At 47.8% G+C, this 21,383-nt stretch overlaps 2 protein-coding genes and 1 pseudogene across 3 annotated transcripts; 1 reads left to right on the plus strand and 2 right to left on the minus strand.

Annotated features, from left to right (window-relative positions):
- Window positions 1–1,835: 1,835 nt before the first annotated feature.
- LOC148773251 (melanoma-associated antigen B4-like) lies at window positions 1,836–6,633 on the minus strand. Its single transcript, XM_088833589.1, has 3 exons — window positions 5,774–6,633; window positions 4,204–4,260; window positions 1,836–3,551 (listed from the first exon to the last, which is right to left on the minus strand). The coding sequence occupies exon 3, from the start codon at window positions 3,489–3,491 to the stop codon at window positions 2,232–2,234; it is 1,260 nt and encodes a 419-aa protein (XP_088689715.1). The 5' UTR covers window positions 3,492–3,551; window positions 4,204–4,260; window positions 5,774–6,633; the 3' UTR covers window positions 1,836–2,231.
- Window positions 5,554–12,544, plus strand: LOC148773252 (ubiquitin-conjugating enzyme E2 D3 pseudogene; annotated as a pseudogene).
- Window positions 12,545–17,097: 4,553 nt separating this feature from the next.
- On the minus strand, window positions 17,098–19,046 carry LOC148773253 (melanoma-associated antigen B1-like). 2 transcript variants are annotated; one of them, XM_088833592.1, is made up of 2 exons: window positions 18,059–19,046; window positions 17,098–17,123 (listed from the first exon to the last, which is right to left on the minus strand). In XM_088833592.1, the coding sequence occupies exons 1-2, from the start codon at window positions 19,044–19,046 to the stop codon at window positions 17,098–17,100; spliced, it is 1,014 nt and encodes a 337-aa protein (XP_088689718.1). The 2 variants fall into 2 exon arrangements, with proteins under 2 accessions (XP_088689718.1, XP_088689719.1); XM_088833593.1 differs by having other exon boundaries at window positions 17,108–17,248; window positions 18,198–19,046.
- Between the last annotated feature and the right edge of the window lie 2,337 nt (window positions 19,047–21,383).

The raw sequence follows: 21,383 nt of genomic DNA on the forward strand, positions 1-21,383 counted from the left end.
CCCTCATTCAGGTTAATCACCGTCATTTCTGAGAGATTGATCCTTTCTCCTCTACTAACCTCAGAACTCTGCACCGAGACCAAGTTTCTTAGGTCTCTGAGAAGCCTGAAGAATAAGCGAGGCTACGCTTAGCCTAACAGTTCTGAGATCCCCTGTGCCTGAGAGCAGTTGGGAGCGCTGTCCCAGTGACCAACCCCCATATTCTGGGGTGTTGCTCTCCTCAGTCCTCCTACATGGGGTCCTCATCTTGCTTTCTGTGTCTTGGATTAAAGGCTTCTGGGGATATCCCATATCTCTGCAAACTCTTGAACTTTGTTTGCTCTGCAGTGCTACAGAGAATGAATGGGCCCTTGTCCCAGGAGATGGAGATAGGAGATGGAGAAGCTACAGCCCAAGGCAGGAGTCCCAGGACAGGTGGTCATCCATCAGAGAAAAAAAGTGCATGAATCTATCTCATCAGCCAGGTGAAGGTTCTCATGTCATTTCTGTTCTGGTAGATTTACTTTCTACAGACAAGAGACTGTAAGCATCATACGGAGAGCCCTTGGTCTTCAGAGGTTATCTAACATGGCCAATATACATGCTTATACTCTCCCCGAATACTGTCTCTTTCATTTATCTATGAGGAATGAATAAGGGATTGATCTCCTTTAGAATGACTGGTTGGATCTCTTTGCAGAGGAGACGGGGACGACAGAGAACGAGATGGCTGGATGGCATCACCGACTCGATGGACATGAGTTTGAGTGAACTCCGGGAGTTGGTGATGGACAGGGAGGCCTGGCGTGCTGTGATTCATGGGGTCGCAAAGAGTCGGACACGACTGAGTGACTGAACTGAACTAAATGAATAAGGGATACGTATTTCTAGTTAAATATATTTAGTAGTTTGAACACAAGGGCGTTCTTTTTATCACCTAGGTCAAATTTGGAAGTACTTAGAAAAACACTGAAGTAAAAATACAGGGTGAGGACTCTCCTCGTGGTCCAGTGGCTAGTACGCCAGGCTCCCAATGCAGGGGGCCCAGGTTCCATCCCTGGTCGGGGAAGCAGACCCCATGTGCTACAACTAAGATCTAGCACAGCCAAATAAATAAATAAGGAAAAGGAAATGAAATATCAAATGTTAAAAGTTCGTGTTTAAAAGCAAAGACAAGGGTGTGTCTCAGGGTGGGGGGAGAAGAACAGTATGTATGCTACAGTAGTTTAGAGCAGGAGTCTAGTCCCAGCTCGGTCATTTACCAGCCTTAAGTATTGTGGCACAAAACCAAACTCTTAACTCGATGAGCCGCGGGCTCTCCACTGTGAAGTGAGTTGGATAGACCCCGCCTTGTCAGACTGGTGGAATATATGTATTTATGGAAAGCATCTGTCACAGCACCTGTCTCTACTGAGAAATTCGGGGCAATCGCAGTTATTACGATTATTGTGACCTCAGATGTTACATCAGCTGGGTTTTTCTTTTTCTTTTTTTTTTTGCATCTATCAGATGTCAGAAACTAAGCAGCCTTCTAACTGAAAGAAAAAAAAAAAATTACCCAACCTCCGCAATCAGCCAAAATTCTGCTTAGCAATGAAACCAAAGTAATATATTCTCTCCACCCGCTCTTTACCCTGCTTCTTTCTTGTTCTTCTTGAAGTAGAGAGTATCTCAGCCTCTTCCACAGAATGACAGCTTCCCTGGAAACTATAATTGAACGGGCAGAGACTGGGAGTTTCTTTGACTAAACACCGCCAGTATAGGCATGAAAGACTTCTTAACAGCGGATGCTCAATTAGTGTCTGTGTAAAAGAAGAGCCACAAATAAATCATTTGCTATCATTTTTATTCTCCAACAGTCTTGAAAACCATAAGCAGATCCAACTGTATAGCTTTTATATTTATAAAATGGGAGACTAAACAGAGAGTAAAGCAAACCAAAAATTGAAGACCTTTCAGCTATCTCTCTATGTATCTATGATCTGAGCTTCTATTATTGTGGTGTCTTTCACATTTCTAAGGATATTCTTATCCTAAAGTGATGTTTTTCTCATCTGGGATCACAAAATTTGACAAACAGCAAACTGTGTGTGACCCATGTTATTCAAATACTTATATCATGAACCTAAAGAAACTTTCTGTGGAAAAAAGAAAGAACAGAAAACTGGGGGGGGGGGGCGGGGGGAAGTCAACAGGAACACAGGTTGACAGGTTTTTCTGACCACAGAGGGAAGAACGGGCTTCAGACCACACTAGGGGCGAGATGAGCGGCTGGATGTGGCCCTGGCATGGGCACTGGCTGAGGCAGAAGGGCCAGCGCTGGCTGCAGCAGAAAGGCCAGCCCTGGCTGAGGCAGGATACTCAGCCTGGGCTGCAGCAGAAGGGCCATCCCAGACCGAGGCAGACGTGCCTGCACTAGCCCAGGCAGACGTGCCTGCAGTAGCCCAGGCAAACGTGCCAGCCATGCCCGAGGCAGAAGTGCCAATCCTGGCTGCAGCTCTGGCCCCGGTGCTCTCTACTTCCTGTCTGAAAGACTCCCCGTAATGCGGCAGGAAGGCAGCAGGGACCGTATCATTGACTTTGGCCAGAAACTCCAGGACTTTCATCTTGCTGGTATCCGTGAGCGCTTTAGGACCCCACAGGAACTCATAGCGAGGGGGATCGCTGCCGGGCACCTGGCGGTACTCCAGGTACTCTTCCCGCACCAGATCTTCTGTGATGAGCTTCCTGATGTCTCCAAAGATGAAGTGACTTCTTCCATCATAGATGCCCAGAATATTCAGGAACATCCAGATCCGCTCCTCAGAGGCGCGGTGGCCATTCAGGTAGATGACACACAGCAGAGGCATCAGGAGACCATTCTTCGGCAGCCCCAAGTCACCTCTCAAGGATTCAGTGTCGCTGAGATCTAGGTTGCTCACCAGGGTATATAAGTGACTGTTGGGCCTGACTTCCTTCAGCACCAGGCCAAACACCATCTCCACATGCTCAGAGGCCCTGCGGAGGATCTCAGGGAATTGCTTCCTGCACTTTCTATTGATTACCTTCAGCATTTCAGACCTCTTAATGAGCTCCCTAATCTTATACTTATACAGCAGGAACTTCACCAATATCTGTGTCTTCTCGTTCAGAGGATCTGTGTGAGAGCTCTCAGCAGCAGCGGAAGCCTGGGAGGAATTTTCACCTTCCTGAACTCGGCCCTCGCCACCTAAACCAGATCTCGAGCGCACTGCTGCACCTACACCAGATCTCGAGCGTGCTGCGCCACTGACACCAGATCTTTTGCGTACAGCACCTGGAGCAGCACTGGTGGTGCCCTGGGCTCCCCGAGGCCCCTTGGGGGAGCCAGCAGCAGACGAGCTTGAGGGAGCACTCTCTGAATCAGGAGGGGAGGAGGAGGTGGTCTCTTCTCCCACAGACGCGGTGGCCTGATCATGAAGACCCTGGGTCTCAGCCCGGGCCTGGCGACGTTTCTCACGAGCACGGTGCTTACTCTTTTGCCCATGGGGCATGACGGCGGTGGATGGGACCGCAGGCAGGAGTCTGGGCCAAAGGTCAGGAGATTGGGGCACCTGGAGGATGGAGAATGAGGTGACATGAGCACCTTAAAAGAGGGAGATTCCACCTTGACTTTATCAAAGGCCGCCTCTGCAGGTGTCCTGAGGACACTGCCCTAGGAACCCACAAGACTCCTGGTTTCCTGCTCAGCCTGTCCCCACAACATCCCACAGAGGAAGAATAGAGGCCTTACGTTTCCTCTGTGTCCTCTCAGCCCTGCTTTGGATTTACTGAGGTGACAGCAGGTCCCAGCTGCGGGGTCCTCTCAGCTCATCTTTAGTATTACCACGTCAAGACCTGGCGGAGCCTGGGCACCCTTCCCTCTGCTACTCTGATGCAGACACTCAAGACCTCCACATGATCCAGAATCAAGTGAAGGCATGTCTCAGTCCACCTCCCTCCCAGGGGATGCCCAGTGCTGAGAGCTCAGTAGGGTGTTGCTCCATCCTGAGTTCACTGGGATCATCATTCAAGGTCCTTACCTTGGCTCCTTAAAACACTGGGCACCATTCTCCATTTGCTGACCGGTGGCTGCACCTTCAGACTAGACATTTCCCCTCCCCTCGACTTGATATACAGCAGTGATGTAGATGCTCAACCTGACAGTCCTTCCCTGAGATTTCCAGCTGAAATCCAAGGGTTGGGGTAAATGCACTGAATACTCACGCAGGTTCCTCAATTGGGTTCCAGGCAGAGAAGCTCCACTTTCTCCTGAACTGATGCCTGTGTGATAGGAAAAGCCAATCACCCTGTGTCCCAACAGGAGGAAGTAAAATGACCTTACAGTCTTCTAAGAACAGGTGCTGTTACAGGCAGGTTGATGTCCCTGTGGTCCCACACAAGATCCCAGTTCAAGGTCTATAATATTGATATTGTTTTGCTTCTCTTTTCTTCTCTATGTCTTTTTAAAATTACATTTATGTACTATTAATTGGAGGATAATCACTTTACAGTATTGTGTTTGTTTCAGCCACACCTCAGTATGAATGAACCATAGATATAGCTTATGTCCCCTCCCTCTTGAAACTCCCTCCCACCTCCCACCCCATCCCACTCCTCTAAGCTATCACTGAGCACTGGGTTACAGCTCTCTGTGTCATACGACTAATTCGCACCGGCTATCTATTTTACATAAGGTAGTGGGTATGCTTTCAATGTTACTCTCTCAGTCTGTCCCTCCCTCTCTTTCCCCCAGCGTCCCCGACTCTGTTCTCTATGTCTGCAACTCCACTGCTGCCCTGCAAGTCGGTTCAGCAATACCACCTTTCCGAAATCCCTGTATATGCGTTAATATGCAATGCTGGCTTAATTCACTCTGCATAAAAATTAGGACTAAAGTTACCACATGAGTTACCACAATCCCATTACTGGGCATATACCCTGAGGAAACAGTAACTTAAAAAGCACTTGTACTCCAACGTTCGTTGCAGCACTCTTTACTATAGCCAGGACATAGAAGCAACCAAGGCCCACATTTGATTTATGACAGGTTCTAAAATTTCTCAATCTGCTGACCACGCCCCTCAGACCAGGGAGGACTGGTCTGAGGGCAGTTGCTTCCCCTTTAGCCCGCAGTGGGAACCGCCACGTATCCTTGAGCTCTCAAAGGGATGATGACAGGCAGGATGTGGTCTGAATGATGTGGTGTGGAACATCCCCACAGCCCCCGAGGTTCTCACCATCCCACCAGGGAACCGGAAACTCTCCCTTCCCAACCTGACGCTCCCCGCCTTGACCTGGTCTCTCACTTCCCGGAGGTGATCTGGGAAGTGTCATGTCCAAATGCCCGACTGAAACTCCGTTTCGTATGGGAGGAGCCCCCATCCTCACTCAGCGTCACAACCATGAATCGTGTTGGGGACTAGGTCCCTCTGTTGAACTGGGTGGATTCCTTTAGAGCAAGGTTCTCACCTCCCTGATACCACCTCCAGCAAACGACAGGGGGCACCACGGTCTGCCAGCTCCACGTGGGGCCTCCCACGGCTGGGCTCAGGGGAGCCGCTCAGTGTGGCCCCCATGCGGTGTCCAAGTCTGCTCATCAGCCCTCAGGGCCCTCATCTAGGACATCCGGGCCTACCCCCTCAGACCAATGCCTTCACCCGAGACGTGCTAGACCGCATTCAGCCGATAGCTCTGAGGGACTCGAAAGGGCCAGATCACAGTGGTGGGATGCGGCTGGGTCACTTTTCTTAACAGTGGGTTCGCACAGACCCTTCAGTTACATTCCGGTCCTCACCTCGGTTCCGGACAAGTCCTGGACACTGAATCTCCACCGAAGAGACACCACGACTCCCGGTCAAGCTCCTCGCCTTTGACGCGGAAATGGAAGGGAGCTGCGTACGGTCCTACGTGGGGTCTCCCGGTGATGACGGCAGGGCAAGGCGCTACGGGAACCCCGCTAGCTCAATCTTCATCCGTCCCTGGGTCCTCCTTGCACGGTGTCTCAGAGCCCGGGACGTCTGCATCTAGGAATCCAAGTCCTCCAGCCCCCAAACAAAGCCCGCACCTCCCTGAGTCCCTAGTCGGGGGAGTCAGGGCACTGCTCTTAGCATCTCTGCCTGTCAGGAGGGGCGCCACTCTGTGAGCCGCCCTCTTTTGGGGGAGGCCACCACACTAGCCCTGATGGTCCTCACTTCAATCCTGGGTGTTCATTGGAAGGACTGATGCTAAAGCTGAAACTGCAATACTTTGGCCACCTCATGCGACGAGTTGACTCACTGGAAAAGACTCTGATGCTGGGAAAGGTTGGGGGCGGGAGGAGAAGGGGACGACAGAGAATGAGATGGCTGGATGGCATCACCGACTCTGTGGACATGAGGTTGAGTGAACTCCGGGAGTTGCTGATGGACAGGGAGGCCTGGCGTGCTGTGATTCATGGGGTCGCGGAGAGTCGGACACGACTGAGCGACTGAACTGACTGACTGACTGACTGATGGTCAAGACGTCCCCCTCGGCAGATCTGGGGCCTAATCCTGCTAGAGGAGGCCCTGCCCTCCCTGAGATCACACAGGTGCAATGAGGGGACCACTCAGAAGTAGCTCTTCTGGGTCTCTCGGGGCTAAGAATTTACAGAATTCTGTTTGACTCCCTCTCTAGCGTTCCCCTCTAACAGTCAGCATTGTCATCTGAGGTCTCCTGCTTGGGCTCAGGCCCATTCCTCTGTGAAAAGGAGGCTGATCCTATTAGACAGAGTTCTCACCTCACTGAGCCTTTCCAGACTGAAATCAACCTGACATCTGTCCCCCGCGCTTCCCGGGGAGCACAGCATCAGATATCATCCAGGGCCGCCTTTTATAGTGTGTGCCACCATGAGTCCACGTTCAGGTCCTCACATTGACACATATGTGTACACATATCCTGGAACTCCACTCTCTGCTTTATGAAGCTGCTTGTCTTATGTCAAGGTCCTAGTCTCCTGAGAATTCCAAGTGGGAAGTCAGGGTGATCCTCGTGTGATCGTAGTCCATCGGGGCCTCTGACAACAGACAGTAGGGATGCAACTCGAGTCCTTCCGATTCCTCTTGCGCAGCATCCTCACTCCATCTACCACAGCCTGGGACTGCTCCTTCTACTGATCTAATTCCTCTTCTTAGTCTCTGGGTGAGCACTATATCAGGGGTGATTGTCTCCTCAGTCCTCCTTCATGGAGGTTCCCATAACAGCTTCTGTGCCTTGATTAAAGGTTTCCTGGGGAATGCAATTTCCTACACACATTGAGAAGATACCCTCTAGAAAATCTTGGAGAAAAGGGGACTCGGTCCCAAAATAGGAAAATGGAGCAGAAATCAAGGAACTCAGCACAGATGTTATGTTGTCAGAGAAAAAGAGCTGATACATTCCTTCTCTTCAGCCAGATCTAGGGTGTGGGCTTAGTCGCACAGTCACGTCTGACTCTTTGGGACCCCAAACTGTTGCCCACCAGGCTCTTCTGTCCATGAGGATTCTCCAGGCAAGAATACTGAAGTGTGTGGCCATACCCTCCTCCAGGGGATGTACCAAATTCAGGAATCGAACCCAGGACTCCCACATTGCACGTGGATTCTTTACTTTCTGAGCCACTAGGTTTAGGGTAGTTCTAAAATATTTACTCCTGGCACCTCCCTGTTTGTCCAGTGGTTAAGACTCTGCACTCCCAATGCACAGGGCCTGGCTGGGTTCAATCCCTGGACAGGTAACTAGATTACACGTGCCAGAACTAAGAGTTCACGTGCCACGACAAAAAACGTCACATGCCGCAGCTGAAGAGCCTGCATGTGGCGTCAAAGATTCCGAGTGTCCCAACTAAGATGCAGCGCAGCCAAGAAATAAATAAATATTTTTAATTAAAAAATAGAGTGTTTACTTTCTACATAGAAGGATAGCGTCAGAGAATCTTGTAAGGCCTCGATCGCTTGAGGGTGTCTGAATTTGCACAGGCAGATGATCATGTGGTTACTGAGCATTATCTCCTTCTTTCCTTTATTCATACCTCTTAATTATTTTGGTGTTTGCATTGCTGTGGCTATGTATTCCATCCCAGTGTTTTGGTCACAGAGTCCTTCTTTCTGTCACTCAAGATACATTTTGGAGCGCTAGAAGACAGTGAATTAACTGACTCATGAGCACCTCAGGCCGGGACAAGTGGAAGGGTTCGCGTGTGGACAAATTCAGAGCAGCGCTCTAGTCCCAGCTCTGTCTCTAATCATTTGTCTGGACTTGGGTCCGTCCCCAAACTCTGGGAGCCTCAGGTGAAGTGGCTTTTGGAGGGCCAGTGGCATGTAGCTAAAGCACCTGGCACAGTGCCTGGACCACACTGAGACTTTACACCATATCTGTTTTTACCCTGATAATGATTATTTTCATCCTGGAGGATACCACCGAACCTGACGAATGTTTTAAATCCAGCAGATGTCAGAGAATCTGTATCATTCTTGGACATAGAACACCAAATCAGTCCAAAATGCTGTTTCAAAGGAATCTTTCATTTCCACTACTAAATCATATTTTGAGTGTTGGGGTAATTTTTTTAACTGAACGAAATTCAGATAATCTAGAATTTGGTTCTGAGACTAATTCTTTCTTCCTTCCAAGCTGCTCTTTCATTTAAACAACTCCTAGAGACTTCCTCTAGAAGGCAATGGCACCCGACTCCATTACTCTTGCCTAGGAAATTACATGGATGGAGAAGCCTGGCAGGCTACAGTCCACGGGGTTGCTAAGAGTTGGACACTGCTGGGCAACTTCACTTTCACTTTTCACTTTCATGTATTGGAGAAGGAAGTGGCAACTCAATCCAGTGTTCTTGCCTGGAGAAACCCAGGGATGGGGAGCCTGGTGGGCTGCCGTCTATGGGGTCGCACAGAGTCGGACACAACTGACGTGACTTACCAGCAGCAGCAGAGACTTGCCTAGTGACCCAGTAGCTAAGTGGCTAAGAATCTGTGCTCCAAATGCAGTGTGCCTGGGTTCCATCCCTGATCAGGGACCTAGACCCACACACCACAAGTAATAGTTCCCATGCCACAACTAAAGATCCTATATGACACAACTGAAAGATTCCTCATGCCGCAACTAAAGAACTCTCAGGCTGCAAGCAAGATCGGGGGCCCTGAGTGCCAAAGATAAGAGCAAGCATAGCCAAATAAATAACTAAATAAAATAAGCCCCTATCTTCATCAATTTCACCATCACCTAAAATATACTCATCTCACAGACTTTGTGGAATTATCAACATAGCCAAAAACACTGAATGGAAGTCCCTTTCAATAAAATGAGCTCTGTCTCCACAACCCACAGCAGAGTGTCAGCCCACTGGCCTCTGAGTTTCCAGGTTCATTCTGCTATTACTTTTATTTCACAGTCTCCTTGGAGATGACGTGCATGGACATCTAGTTTGTGCACTGTGTTTGCGTGCACTGGGACAGGAGCACAGGGCACATTCCATCCCCACCCAGGGGGGATTTCTCTCTGGTCTACTCATGTTGCTGTTTAGTCACTCAGTCGTGTCTGACCCTTTTCTCCCCCAGGGACTGAACAGATTGCTCTGTCCATGGGATTCTCCAGGCAAAAATATGGATTGGGCAGCCATTTCCTCCGCCAGGGGATCTTCCTGACCCAGGGATTGAACCCATGTCTCCTGCATTGGCAGGCGGGTTCTTTACCACTGAGCCACCTGGGTAGCCCCATAATTCCAAAGCGATTGTTCAGGGTAGTTTTCCATTCCAGGCTTTAGTCTCTCAACTTTGAGACCTGCCATCTGAGGGTCTGACCCCTATTCAGGGTTTCCCCAGCCTCCCTGGTGGGCTCGCCATGGAGCCTAACTTAAAACTACCTTCCACTGACAGACTTTTATTGTCCTTACGTCTCCAAGTGCCTTGCTTCAGTGTATTTGCACTGGACTCCTCATGAGGAATCCCTCAATCCCCTCACCTCCTTACACTTCATTTTTATTGGGCCCCTAGATCTTTGTTCACAAGGTACTTTATATGAATTGTTCTCTTAGAGACTCTAGAATTCTATAGGAAACGGTTGGGTTTATTTTCCTTAGCATCCCCAATACTACTCAGAAGCCTCCAAAGAACAGATGCTAAATTGATATTTGAAGAATTATAGTGCAAGTGTGCAAGAAGTCATGTTTACTGGGATTTCACTTCTCCTACATTCTTAAATAACCTATGCCAAAGAAAGACTGAAATGAATAAAACAAACGAAGAAGTGAATAACTCTTAAGATTTTATTCTGTATCTGATAATCACAGACTTCACCGTGGAATAATTTCCATTTTTGCAAAAAATCCATATTCCAATATCATGTTTTCTAGTTTCAAATCACAAGAAATGATCCAAGGATTTCAGTCTGTGCTATGTAATAGGAAAATTTTTATTTTTCAACTTGATAATCTGCAGTACATGTGGGAGCTGTGCCGTTAGTATACTTAGACTCTGAAGCTAAACACATCTTTAATTAAGGAACAACATTTAAAAACAGAAAAAAAGAAAAATCTCCAATTTGTGCATATTGGATAGGAACACAAATACGTTATATGCTGTGTTTCCTTGAGAAACACCTTGGCCTTCCACTAGTTGGAAGATTGCTTGCTTTCTTGAAATGCAATGTGCAGTATCTGCTCAGACTTCACTAGGGGTAGGAGGAGCTTTGGACATGCCCCGGAAAGCGCGCTGGCCCTGGCACCGTAGGAGCCCTGGCTTCAGCTCTGGCTCTGGCACTCTATTCTTCAGCTCTCACAGCCTCTTCATACCAGTATGCGAAGGCACTGGACTCTGTATCACTGACATTAGCCCCCAAATCCCACATTCTTTTATATATCTGTATCTATCATGGAAGAACTCCATATTAGTTTACAAAGATCATGCTCATTCTTTTTTGACCTGTATAGTACCCCACTCTGTGGATATATATCATGATTCTTCAGTTAATATGTTCATGGATATCTAAGTATTTTCATATGGTTGTGGGTGTCTCTTCAGGGTTAATTTCTGAAAACTCTAATTACTGGCTCAAATGTAAAAGCATATTTAGTTTTCTGATAATACCAAGATGTGTTTAGGTTCTAATCTTATTCTTTGACATGTAGCACTCAAAGATTGAGATTAGTACATTCTCTAACGCTATATACAAAAACAAACTGAAAATGGATTAGAGACCTAAATATGAGTGAAAACCATAAAACTCTTAGAAGACACTATGAATGGGACACTCTTTCATATAAATCATAATATTATTTTTTTGGATCTGTCTCCTAAAGCTAGGGAAATAAAAGCAAAAATAAATAAATGAGATGTAATTAAAGGTAAAAACTTTTGCACAGTAAAGGAAACCATCAACAAAATAAAAAGCCAACCTACTATATGGGAGAAAATATTTGCCAATGAGATAACCAATAAGCGGTGAATATCCGAAATATATGAACAGCTTATATAACTCAACAGTTTAATAAAATAATTTTAAAAATGGGCAGAAGACTTAAATAGACATTTTTCCAAAGAAGATCTACAAATGGCCAAGAGGCACATGGAAAGATGTTCAACATCGTTAATTATCATATGAATGCAAATTAAAACCACAATGAGTTATTATCTTATACCTATCAGAAGGGCTATCATCCAAAAGGAAGAGAAGTAACAAATGTCCGTGAGCATGTGGACAAGACCTGTACACTGTTGGTGGGAATGTCAATTGGTGCAGCCACCATGGATAACAGTAAGGAGGTTCCTCAAAACCTAAAAAGAGAACTACCAAATGACCCAGCAATCCCACTCCTGGGTGAATATCTGGAAAAAAAAAATAACCCACAAGTTTGGATGGTCTCCTTCAGGTACTCGATGCTTGTCTGAGTCTAAGGGTTTCCACTGCTCGTCTCCCCTTCCCCTCCAGCCTCACCTACTCTCTGCCAGTGACGCCACCCCAGTCCAAGCTCCCTGTTTATTAAGAAGGCACCTGTGTCTGGCAGGGCCCGTGTGAGATGAAGAGATAGTCCTTCCCAGCCACCAGATAATCAGGAGTTTGGCCGGACCTTTGAGCACACACTGAGACAGTGAGGAGTCAGACAAAAAGCACAGACTGTGGTGCTGAAATGGATTAATAAGGAACTTAGTGATGTGGCCAGTGACCCTCCAGCACAATATTCTGCAGGGCCAGTTGGGGATGATACACTCATTGGCAAACCACAATTATGAAAATGAACGGCAACCCATATCGAGGCAGTGTATTCTCTGTGACAGTTCATTTCCCTAAAGACTATCCATCCACACTACCTAAGGTTGCATTCACAACAGAATTTATCATCCAGACCTGAACACTAATGGCAGCACTCGGTTCGCTATTCTAAGATCACTGTGGTCTCTCGCTTTCATGATTTCTAAAGTTCCAGTATCCATTTGTTCCCTGCTATGTGATCTGAACCCCAATGACCCCCTCACCAGTGCCAGAGGTTGCATAGGTCTATGAAACAGACAGAGATAAATACAACAGAATTTTTCAGGAATGGACTCAGAAGTATGCCATGTAATGCTAACTTAAAGTTAGAATAACCTGCATTAAAGCTTGAATAAACTTTAAATTACTGTTTAAAATGAAAAAAATTCACTAATTCAAAAATTCCACAACTTTCTTATCCATTCGTCTGCAGATGGACATCTAGGTTGCTTCCATGTCCTGGCTATTATAAACAGTGCTGCGATGAACACTGGAGTACATGTGTCTCTTTCAGTTCCGGTTTCCTCGGTGTGTATGCCCAGAAGTGCGATTGCTGGGTTGTATGACAGTTCTATTTCCAGTTTTTTAAGGAATCTCCACACTGTTCTCCATAGTGGCTGTACTAGTTTGCATTCCCACCAACAGTTGAAACATGTATATTATCATATGTGAAATGAATCGCCAGTCCAGGTTCGATGCATGATATAGGATGCTTGGGGCTGGTGTACTGGGATGAACCAGAGGGATGGGATGGGGAGGGAGGTGGGAGGGGGGTTCAAGATGGGGAACACATGTACACCCGGGGAAGATTCATGTCAATGTATGGCAAAAACAATACAATAATGTAAAGTGAAAAAAAAAATTCCATGCACTCCAATGTTTCACAACAGAATTACTGACATTTGCCAAGGCACAAAAGTAATCTATATGTATACAACCTACACACATGTACACACATGCGTGTGCATGATGGAATATTACTCACTCATTAAAAAGAATGAACTTTTGCAATTTTTCAACAACATGTATGGAGTTGGAGGGTATTATGCTATTAATTAGTAAATAGTTGGATGGCATTAATGAAGTAAGTGAGATAGAGGAAGACAAACGCTGTATGATAACACTGACACGGAGAATTTTAAAAATAAAACAGACTAGGGAAATGAAGCAGACTCACAGATATAGAGAACAAGCTAGTGATTACCAGTGGGGAGTGGGAAGCGGGAGGGGAAGGGCAGGGACAGAAGATTAGGAGGTGCAAAGTAATATGCATAAAATAAGCAACAAGGATATATTGTACAACAAAGGGAATATAGCCAATATTTTATAATAACTGTAAATGGAACATAACCTTTAAAAACTGTGAATCACTTTGTTGTTCACCTGTAATTTATAAAATATTGTACATCAACTATGAAAAGGAAGTGAAAATATTAGTTGCTCAGTCTTGTCCAACTCTTTTTGACCACATAGACTGTAGCATACCAGGCTCCTTTGTCCATGGAATTCTCCAGGCAAGAATACTGGAGTGGGTAACCATTCCCTTCTCCAGGGGATCTTTCTGACCCGGGGACTGAATCCAGGTCACCTGCCTTTCAGGCAGATTCTTTGCCATCTGAGCCACCAGGGAAGCCCACATCAACTATACCTCACTTTAAAAAAATCTATTCTCTCAGGAACGTTCACATATACAACACAGTATTATTAACTATGGGGTTCTCTGGTGGCTCAGCAATAAAGAATCTGCCTGTTGATGCAGGAGATGAGGGTGTGATTCCTGGGTCAGGAAGGTCCCCTGGAGGAGGACACGGCAACTGAATCCAGTATCCTTGCATGGAAAATTCCATAGACACAGGAGCCTGGCGAGCTACAATCCGTGGGATTGCAGAGAGTAGGAATCCACTTAGCAACTTCACAGCAATTATTAACTACAGTCACTATGCTGTACATTACATCCCCAGGACTTCTTTATTTTGCACATGAAAGTTGTGAAAGTTTATGTCGTTTGGCCACTTACACCCATTTCATCCATCCTCCAACCCCTACTTGCGGCAACCACCAATCTATTCTCTGTGAGTTCATTTTTCAAAAATTTTCACATATAAATGAGATTATACAGTATTTGTCTTTGTCTGACTTATTTCACTTAGCATAATGCCCTCAAGGTGCATCTGTGTTACTGCAAATGGCCAGATTTCCTTTTTTTCTTTTATTGGCTAAATAATATCTGAGTGAGGATGAGTGTGTGTGTCTATGTGACATTATCTTTATCCATTCATCCATTAATGGACAGTTATGTTGTTTTCATAATTTGGTTATGGAAAATAATGTTTCAATGAACACGGGGGGGTACAGATATATTTTCCAGGTGTTGGCTTCATTCCTTTCAGCTAAGTTTCCAGGAGTAGAGTTGCCAGATCATATGGTAGTTCTATTTTCAATTTTTTTAATGAGCATCTATATTGTTTTCCATGGTGGTTGTATCAGTTTACATTTTCATAAACTCACATTTTTTTAAATAATTTAAGTATATCCTAAATGCAAAAGTCATATATGTTTCTAAATTTAAAAGGAATTTAACTTTAGGAATGAGAGACTGAATACAGTAAGCTAGACCCATAACTGAATCACTTTATTTCTTTTTCTCTTATCCTATCTTAGTGTGGGGTTTTTCGCATTACCAAGGATACCCCTATTCCAGTGCCATGTAATCTTGCCCTGGATCACACAGATGATTTAAAATTTTTCAGTTTGGATTTCAGAAAGCAAAATTCTTATTTCTAAATCTGGTAAACAGCAATAAGTGTGTGGCCTGTGTCATTCATAAGCTTATGTTCTGAATCTAAATAAACTTCCTACTGAAAAGAAAATCACTTGAAAATTACCGCCTCACCCCCTGCAAGAAAAGGATAAGTCAAAAAGATATTGATGCATATCAGGAACACAGGTTGACAGGCTTTTCTGATCACAAAGTGAAGAATGGATTCAGACCACACTAGAGGTGAGATGAGTGGCCGGATGCAGCCATGGAGTGGGCACTGCCCACAAAAGGGCTATCACTGCCCGAGGCAGAAGTGCCAGCCCTGGCTGCAGCTCTGGCTCCGGTGCTCTCTGCTTCCTTTCTCCAAGCCGCCTCATAATGGGGCAGGAATGGAGTGGGGACAGTATCATTGACCTTGGCCAAACACTCCAGGACTTTCACCTTGCTGGTTTCCGTAACTGCTCTCAGACCCCACAGGAGTGCTCTCGGATCCCCCCATAGCGAGGGGGACCGCAGCCAGGCAGTGTGAAGAGAAATGAATTGAGAAAATGTCAGCCTCGGACTGGGAGGAATGAAACATTATGGACTCTAGAGCAATTCAGACCAGGCTCTACACTCAGTTCTGTCACTTCATCAGGCTAGAAAACAGAAGTTCTTTGTCTGCTAAGTGAGTTTGATAAGCCTTGTCTTAGAGAAGGATCGGAACATATGTAGCTTGTGTAAAGCACCTGGCACTGCAGCTGGCAATGTTTAAGTCTTATGACGCTTATTTTCATACCAGAAGAAAATCTATGGGAATTTCTGCCTTCATCTATGGGAATTTTTCTTTATCCAGGAGAAACTAGAGACTATGTGGTCTTCTAGTTTTCTTTATTTAGTTTGCTGCTGCTACTGCTGCTAAGTCACTTCAGTCGTGTCCGACTCTGCGTGACCCCATAGATGGAAGCCCACCAGACTCCCCCGTCCCTGGGATTCTCCAGGCAAGAACACTGGAGTGGGTTGCCATTCCCTTCTCCAATGTGTGAAAGTGAAAAGTGAAAGTGAAGTCGCTCAGTCGTGTCCGACCCTTAGCGACCCCATGGACTGCAGCCTACCAGGCTCCTCCATCCATGGGATTCTCCAAGCAAGAGTACTGGTGTGGCTTGCCATTGCCTTCTCCCTTATTTAGTTTAGTTTACAATATTGTATTGGTTTTGCCATACACTGACATGAATCCGCCCCGGGTGTACATGTGTTCCCCATCTTGAGCCCCCCTCCCACCTCCCTCCCCATCCCATCCCTCTGGGTCATCCCAGTGCACCAGCCCCGAGCATCCTGTATCATGCATCGAACCTGGACTGGTGATTCGTTTCACATATGATAATATACATGTTTCAGTGCCATTCTCACAATGAGTCAGACACAATTTAGCAACTAAACAAGTAACCCTAAGTAAATTTTCTCTATCAGAGAATATGTTATTAAATTTAGAGGCAAGTATTTTACCAGGATGCAACGCAAAACCTTATAGAACTTATGTCAAGGACCAGTAATTCCCCTGCCTCCCAAAGCCCTCCCAAGAAAACACCCAGATTTTCATGTATTTAACCACCACTGAAATCTAGCTCCCCTCAGGAGGTCTACTAGATTACACTCGATAGCCTCATGTTTGGAGTGTGCTGGGGCTCCTTCCGTTCAGGGCCCCAAGTGCCAGCACAGTGACGTCTCAACATCCCACCACAAAGGAGACAATAATATGCATCAAACACCTGGTTTGTGGACTGTGTTCTCATGCACTGGGGCAGGAGCACTGGACACCTTCTGTCCTTTCCCCCAGGTGGAGATTCCCTCTGGTTGACTCACAATCTCAGGGTAACTGTTCAGGGCAGCTTCTCATTTCAGTCTCAGCCTCCCAACTTTGAGGCCCACCATCTGGGGATCTGAGCCCGGCTCACCATTATCACAGGTTCATCCAGCCCACCACGCAGCCAACTTTAAATGACCTCCCAGGAAGGAACAGAAACGCAAAGAAGATGTATGTTATGATTAGCTTTCCAGCCCCACCTTAGCCTCGCACAACTTAAAAGGTTGGGAGTGTTGGTCAAACGCAGAGTGAAAAAGTTGCCTCAGACCTCACTAGGGGCTGGAGGGACTGCTAGACGTGACCTTGGAGCACACACTGGCCTTGGCAGGACTACAAACCCTGACTGTAGCTCGGGATCTCTCGTCATCATCTCTCAGAGCCTCTTCATGATGGGGTGGGAAGGCACGGGGGATGTTACCATTGACCTTGGCCAAAACAGCAAACCTCAACGTTTTGGTTTAAGAGAATAAAGGCTCAGAGAATTTATACCTCACTTCTCTCACCCCAACTCCCTCCCCAGCATCCTCCCTGCTTTTTGTCACTTGTCTTAGATCACCACACCACCTTCCTTATGCAATCACTGCTCATATACTCAAGACATCTACAGGCAGGTGCAGGGTCTCCTTTATCTTTGCATCACCCCCACCAGCACAGAACCTTCTGAAGAGCAGATTCTCAAGTAAAGATGGGAATAAAGGAGCCACCAAGCAAGGAACGTAGTTTCTTATAGCTTATTTTTATTGGCATTCTTGAATAAGCTAAGAACATCTAAGTGGGTATCGTTGAACGTTATAAAGAGAAAGACAAAGGTGAATAAGGTAAATCAAAACTTGACTACACCTTACTTCGTTTTCATCTGTTTTAAAACCACAGCATTCTTTCACATTTCCAAGAAAATTCCTATTCCAAAGCTATGTTATCTTGTTCTGGATCCCAAAAAGATGCAAGGATTTTCTGAATTACACTACACAGTGCCAAAACTCTTACTATTAGATCTGACAGACAACAACAAATCTGTGATTCGTGTCACTCACAAACCTGGATTCTGAATCTAAACAAACATTCTAGGAAAAGAAACATTTGAAAGGTAACAGAGTAAAACAGGAACACAAAGATGGTATATATTATGACCGTTCCAGCCCCACTTTAGCCTCTCACTACTTAAAAGGTTGGCAGTATTGGTCAAACAAAGTGAAGAAGATGCCTGAGAACTCACTGGGCACTGGACGGATCGCTAGGTGGGACCCTGGAGCAGGCGATGGCCTTGGCAGGACCACGAGATCTAACTAGAGATCTGCCTCGGGATCTCTTTCTCCCTTCTCTCAAAGCTTTTGCCCAATGGAACGGTAAAGCACTAGGGATGGTATCATTGATCTTGGCCAAAAACTCCAGCACCTTCATCTTGTTGGTTTCAGCGTAGGCTCTTGGGCCCCACAGGAACTCATAGCTCGGGGGATCGCTGTTGGGAACCTGACGATACACCAGGTAATTCTGCTGCACAAACTCTTCCGTGATGAGCTTCCTGGGATCCCCAAAGATTACATGCTCCTTTCCATCATAGATGCCCAGGATATTCAGAAACTCCCAGACGTCAGCCTCAGAGGCACGGTTGCCATTCAGGCAGATCACACTCAGCAGAGGCATCAGAAGCCCATTCTTTGGCAGCCCCCAGCGGCTGCTTGGCACCCCATCATTGATGAGGCCGAGCTTGCTGACCAGGGTATAGGAGTAACCATTTGGCTTGACTTCCTTCAAGTCAAGACCAAAGGCCAGCTCCATGCACTCAGCTGCTCTCCTGAGGATCTCGGGGAAGCGTGTCTTGTACCTTGTGTGAAAAAGCTTCAGCATATCTATCTTCCTAATGGGCTGTTTCATCTTAAACTTCTCAAGCATGAAATGGATCAACACTCCTGCCTTCTTGGTCAGAGGATATGGAGAGCTTGAGGCCTGGGAAGAATTTGTACGTTCCTTAACTCGGCGCCTGGAACGTCCTTTAGATCTTGGGCATGAAGCCCCTGCAACAGGAGAGCTACTGGCTGCAGCTCCCTGAGGCTCCGGGCCCGCACTGGCAGTGGGGGAGCCCGGGGGCGTACTCCCAGAAGCAGGGGTGGGGGAGGCAGCGGCTTGAGCATCCCCGAGATCCTTGGTCTCCACGCGTGCTTGGCGGCGTTTCTCACGCGCACGGCGCTTGCTCTTCTGCCCCCGAGGCATGACTATCGGCAGGCACAGCGGGCAGGAGGCCAGGCGGGCTAGTAGGTGATCCTGGAACCTGGAGAAGGGAAGATGAGTGGATGAGCTCCTTCAGCAGGGAGGGAAGAAGGCTGCTCTGCCGTTTCCTTGACAGCCCTGCTCCAGGAACCACTGGCCTCTTGTTCTTGCTCAGCCTATCCCCTGAGAAGCCGCTGTAAGAAGTGAGAGTGAGCCAGCCTCAGGCCACAGCCTGCCCGCGGCTGCCTGCAGTGACAGCAGATCCTGGGAGCGGGGCCCTCTCTGGGTCCCTTCGTTCACACACTCAACTGTCACATCAGCTCCTGGTGGGGCCGGGACCCCTGCCATGTGCCGCTTGAAAGGTGACGCCTCAAAGCTCCCTGGGACCCACGAGAAGGACCCGAGTCGTGGACACTGTCGGGGTGGATGGCACTGGCAGTTCTGGGGTCCTGCTCTGTCCTGAACTCGTTGGTTCTCCACCATTCAGGGTCCTCATCTTGTCAGCACTGAGGGTATGGGCCCCTCCCTCCTGCCTCTGGTGCCGCCCCTTCAAGTGAAGAACCTCATCTCCCTTAGAAATGACACAGAGAAATGAGGGGCCTCAGTGGAGGTTGAGGCAAGACTCCTTAGTGTTACTCTGATTAGCTGGAAGGGGGAGTGTGCTACCTTCAGTCCTCATTCACAGTCCTGACTGCTGGGAGGATCTGGGGGCTCCTTTCTCTCCTGCCTTGAGGACCTGTCCTCACAGCAAGGCCAACAGCTCCCTGAGATTGAATGGGGGAAGCCAGGGCGGCCTTACCTGGCCCTACCGCCCATGGTCTCCGGGGCCTGAAGAGCTGCAGCAGGAGGTTGAGGCCCTGTAATGGGTGCTACTCATGCAAGGTCCCCAGATTTTACTCAGGGGAGAGTCTAAGACTCCATCCTCTGCTGACCCTTCAGACCAAGGCGTCACTTCCCTGTTAGCTGTGAGTGAGGCACACTTCTGCCCGCCATGTATGCCTGGGGGTGCCAAGGAGTGACAGTGAGAGGAATTCGGGGAGTTTCCCACAGTCCTCATCATCTTCTCCGTGAATCCTGGCAAATGTTAGAAATTCTCCCTCTGCTGACCTGAGCACGCTGAGGTTCCCAAGGTGAAAGAAAGGGTGAGCCACCTCCAGTCAGCCCTGTCCCTGACCTGCCTGGGACGGCAGCAGGGGCTGGACTCTGTGGGACTCCACTGTTCTGTCATCACTGGCCCCTCTCGTCCTCACTTGCACGGGATCTATGCTCCTCTCTTAGTCCACCCTGAGTCTTCCGGCCTCAGATCAAGGCCCACATCTCCCTGAGTTCCTGGGGCTGGAAGCGAGGGGTGACATCTGGCGACCTCTGCCTGGGGTGTCCCAGGGCTGACAGGGGCTGGGACTTTGCGGGCTCCCACTGCTTTGGGTAGGTGCTCATCTAAGTCATCTCTCTGGGTCCTTACCGTGACTCCTGGCAGGACCGGGAAATCTCTGTCTTGACTTGAGATCTCTCCCCTCCTACTAAGGCCCCCATCTCCCTGAGACCCACTAGAAAGCAGCGACATTCCCGATCTCTCTAGCTATAGCTGTGTGTGGACTCCTGATGCGGACAGTCAGGAAGAGATTCTGCACTGCCCTCTGCTGTCGCGGGGTAGGTGGATGGTCCCCTCACTTCTTAGGTCCTCTCCTGGGCTCCTGGTACTAGCTGCAAATGCTCCGGTGGTGGACCTGAACCCATACCCCCATCAACGAGGTTCCTCACCTTCCTGTGAGGCTCTCGGCAGAAGCCAATGTGGGTCATCTTGTCCCCATCCCTGGGTCTCCCAGCTCCGAGAGGAGTGATGCGACTATGTGGTTCACTTCCTTCTGGGTGGGGTTCTCGCGTGTTCATTCAGTGTTACCACGGTGACTCCTTTTAGGAACCGGGTTCCTCCCTATGTTGAATGAGGCCTCACCCATCAGACCCAAACCCCAATGTCCCTGAGACCATCCTTGGAGGAAATGAGAGGGCACCTCAGCCTGAACGCGCTAACCCGGCTTCTCAGGGTGACGGCAGAGGTGGCACTCTGTGTGGGCTCCTCTGTTCTGGGGGAGTCAGTTGTCTCCTTCCTCACATAGAATTGGTGCCTCAACATCTGTCCTGGCCTGGGACTCCTCGTTTTCTGCTGACCTGGGCAGGCAGACCTGAAACCAAGGCCCTCATCTCCCTCGGACCCCACAGGCAGAAGTCAGGGGCACCACAGCCGGCCAGCTCTGCCCGGGATCCCCCGGGGCTGACAGCAGAGGCGGCATCAGATGTGGCTCTCTTTACCATGTATGGATCTTCCCCTCGACTCCGCAT

The sequence above is a fragment of the Moschus berezovskii genome, chromosome X, assembly GCF_049115385.1.
Source record: "Moschus berezovskii isolate FMDL1 chromosome X, NW_MosBer_1.0, whole genome shotgun sequence".
NCBI classification, from domain to species: Eukaryota; Metazoa; Chordata; class Mammalia; order Artiodactyla; family Moschidae; genus Moschus; species Moschus berezovskii.

Excerpts from the sequence above, each read along its gene's own strand:
- LOC148773251 (XM_088833589.1), bottom strand. The coding sequence starts at position 3,491 with ATGCCCCATGGGCAAAAGAGTAAGCACCGTGCTCGTGAGAAACGTCGC.
- LOC148773253 (XM_088833592.1), bottom strand. The coding sequence starts at position 19,046 with ATGCCTCGGGGGCAGAAGAGCAAGCGCCGTGCGCGTGAGAAACGCCGC. Across the intron at positions 17,124-18,058 it reads CCCACCTAGCGATCCGTCCA|TCCCTCCAGCCCCTAGTGAG; the intron begins GTGCCCAGTGAG and ends CACGTCTAGCAG.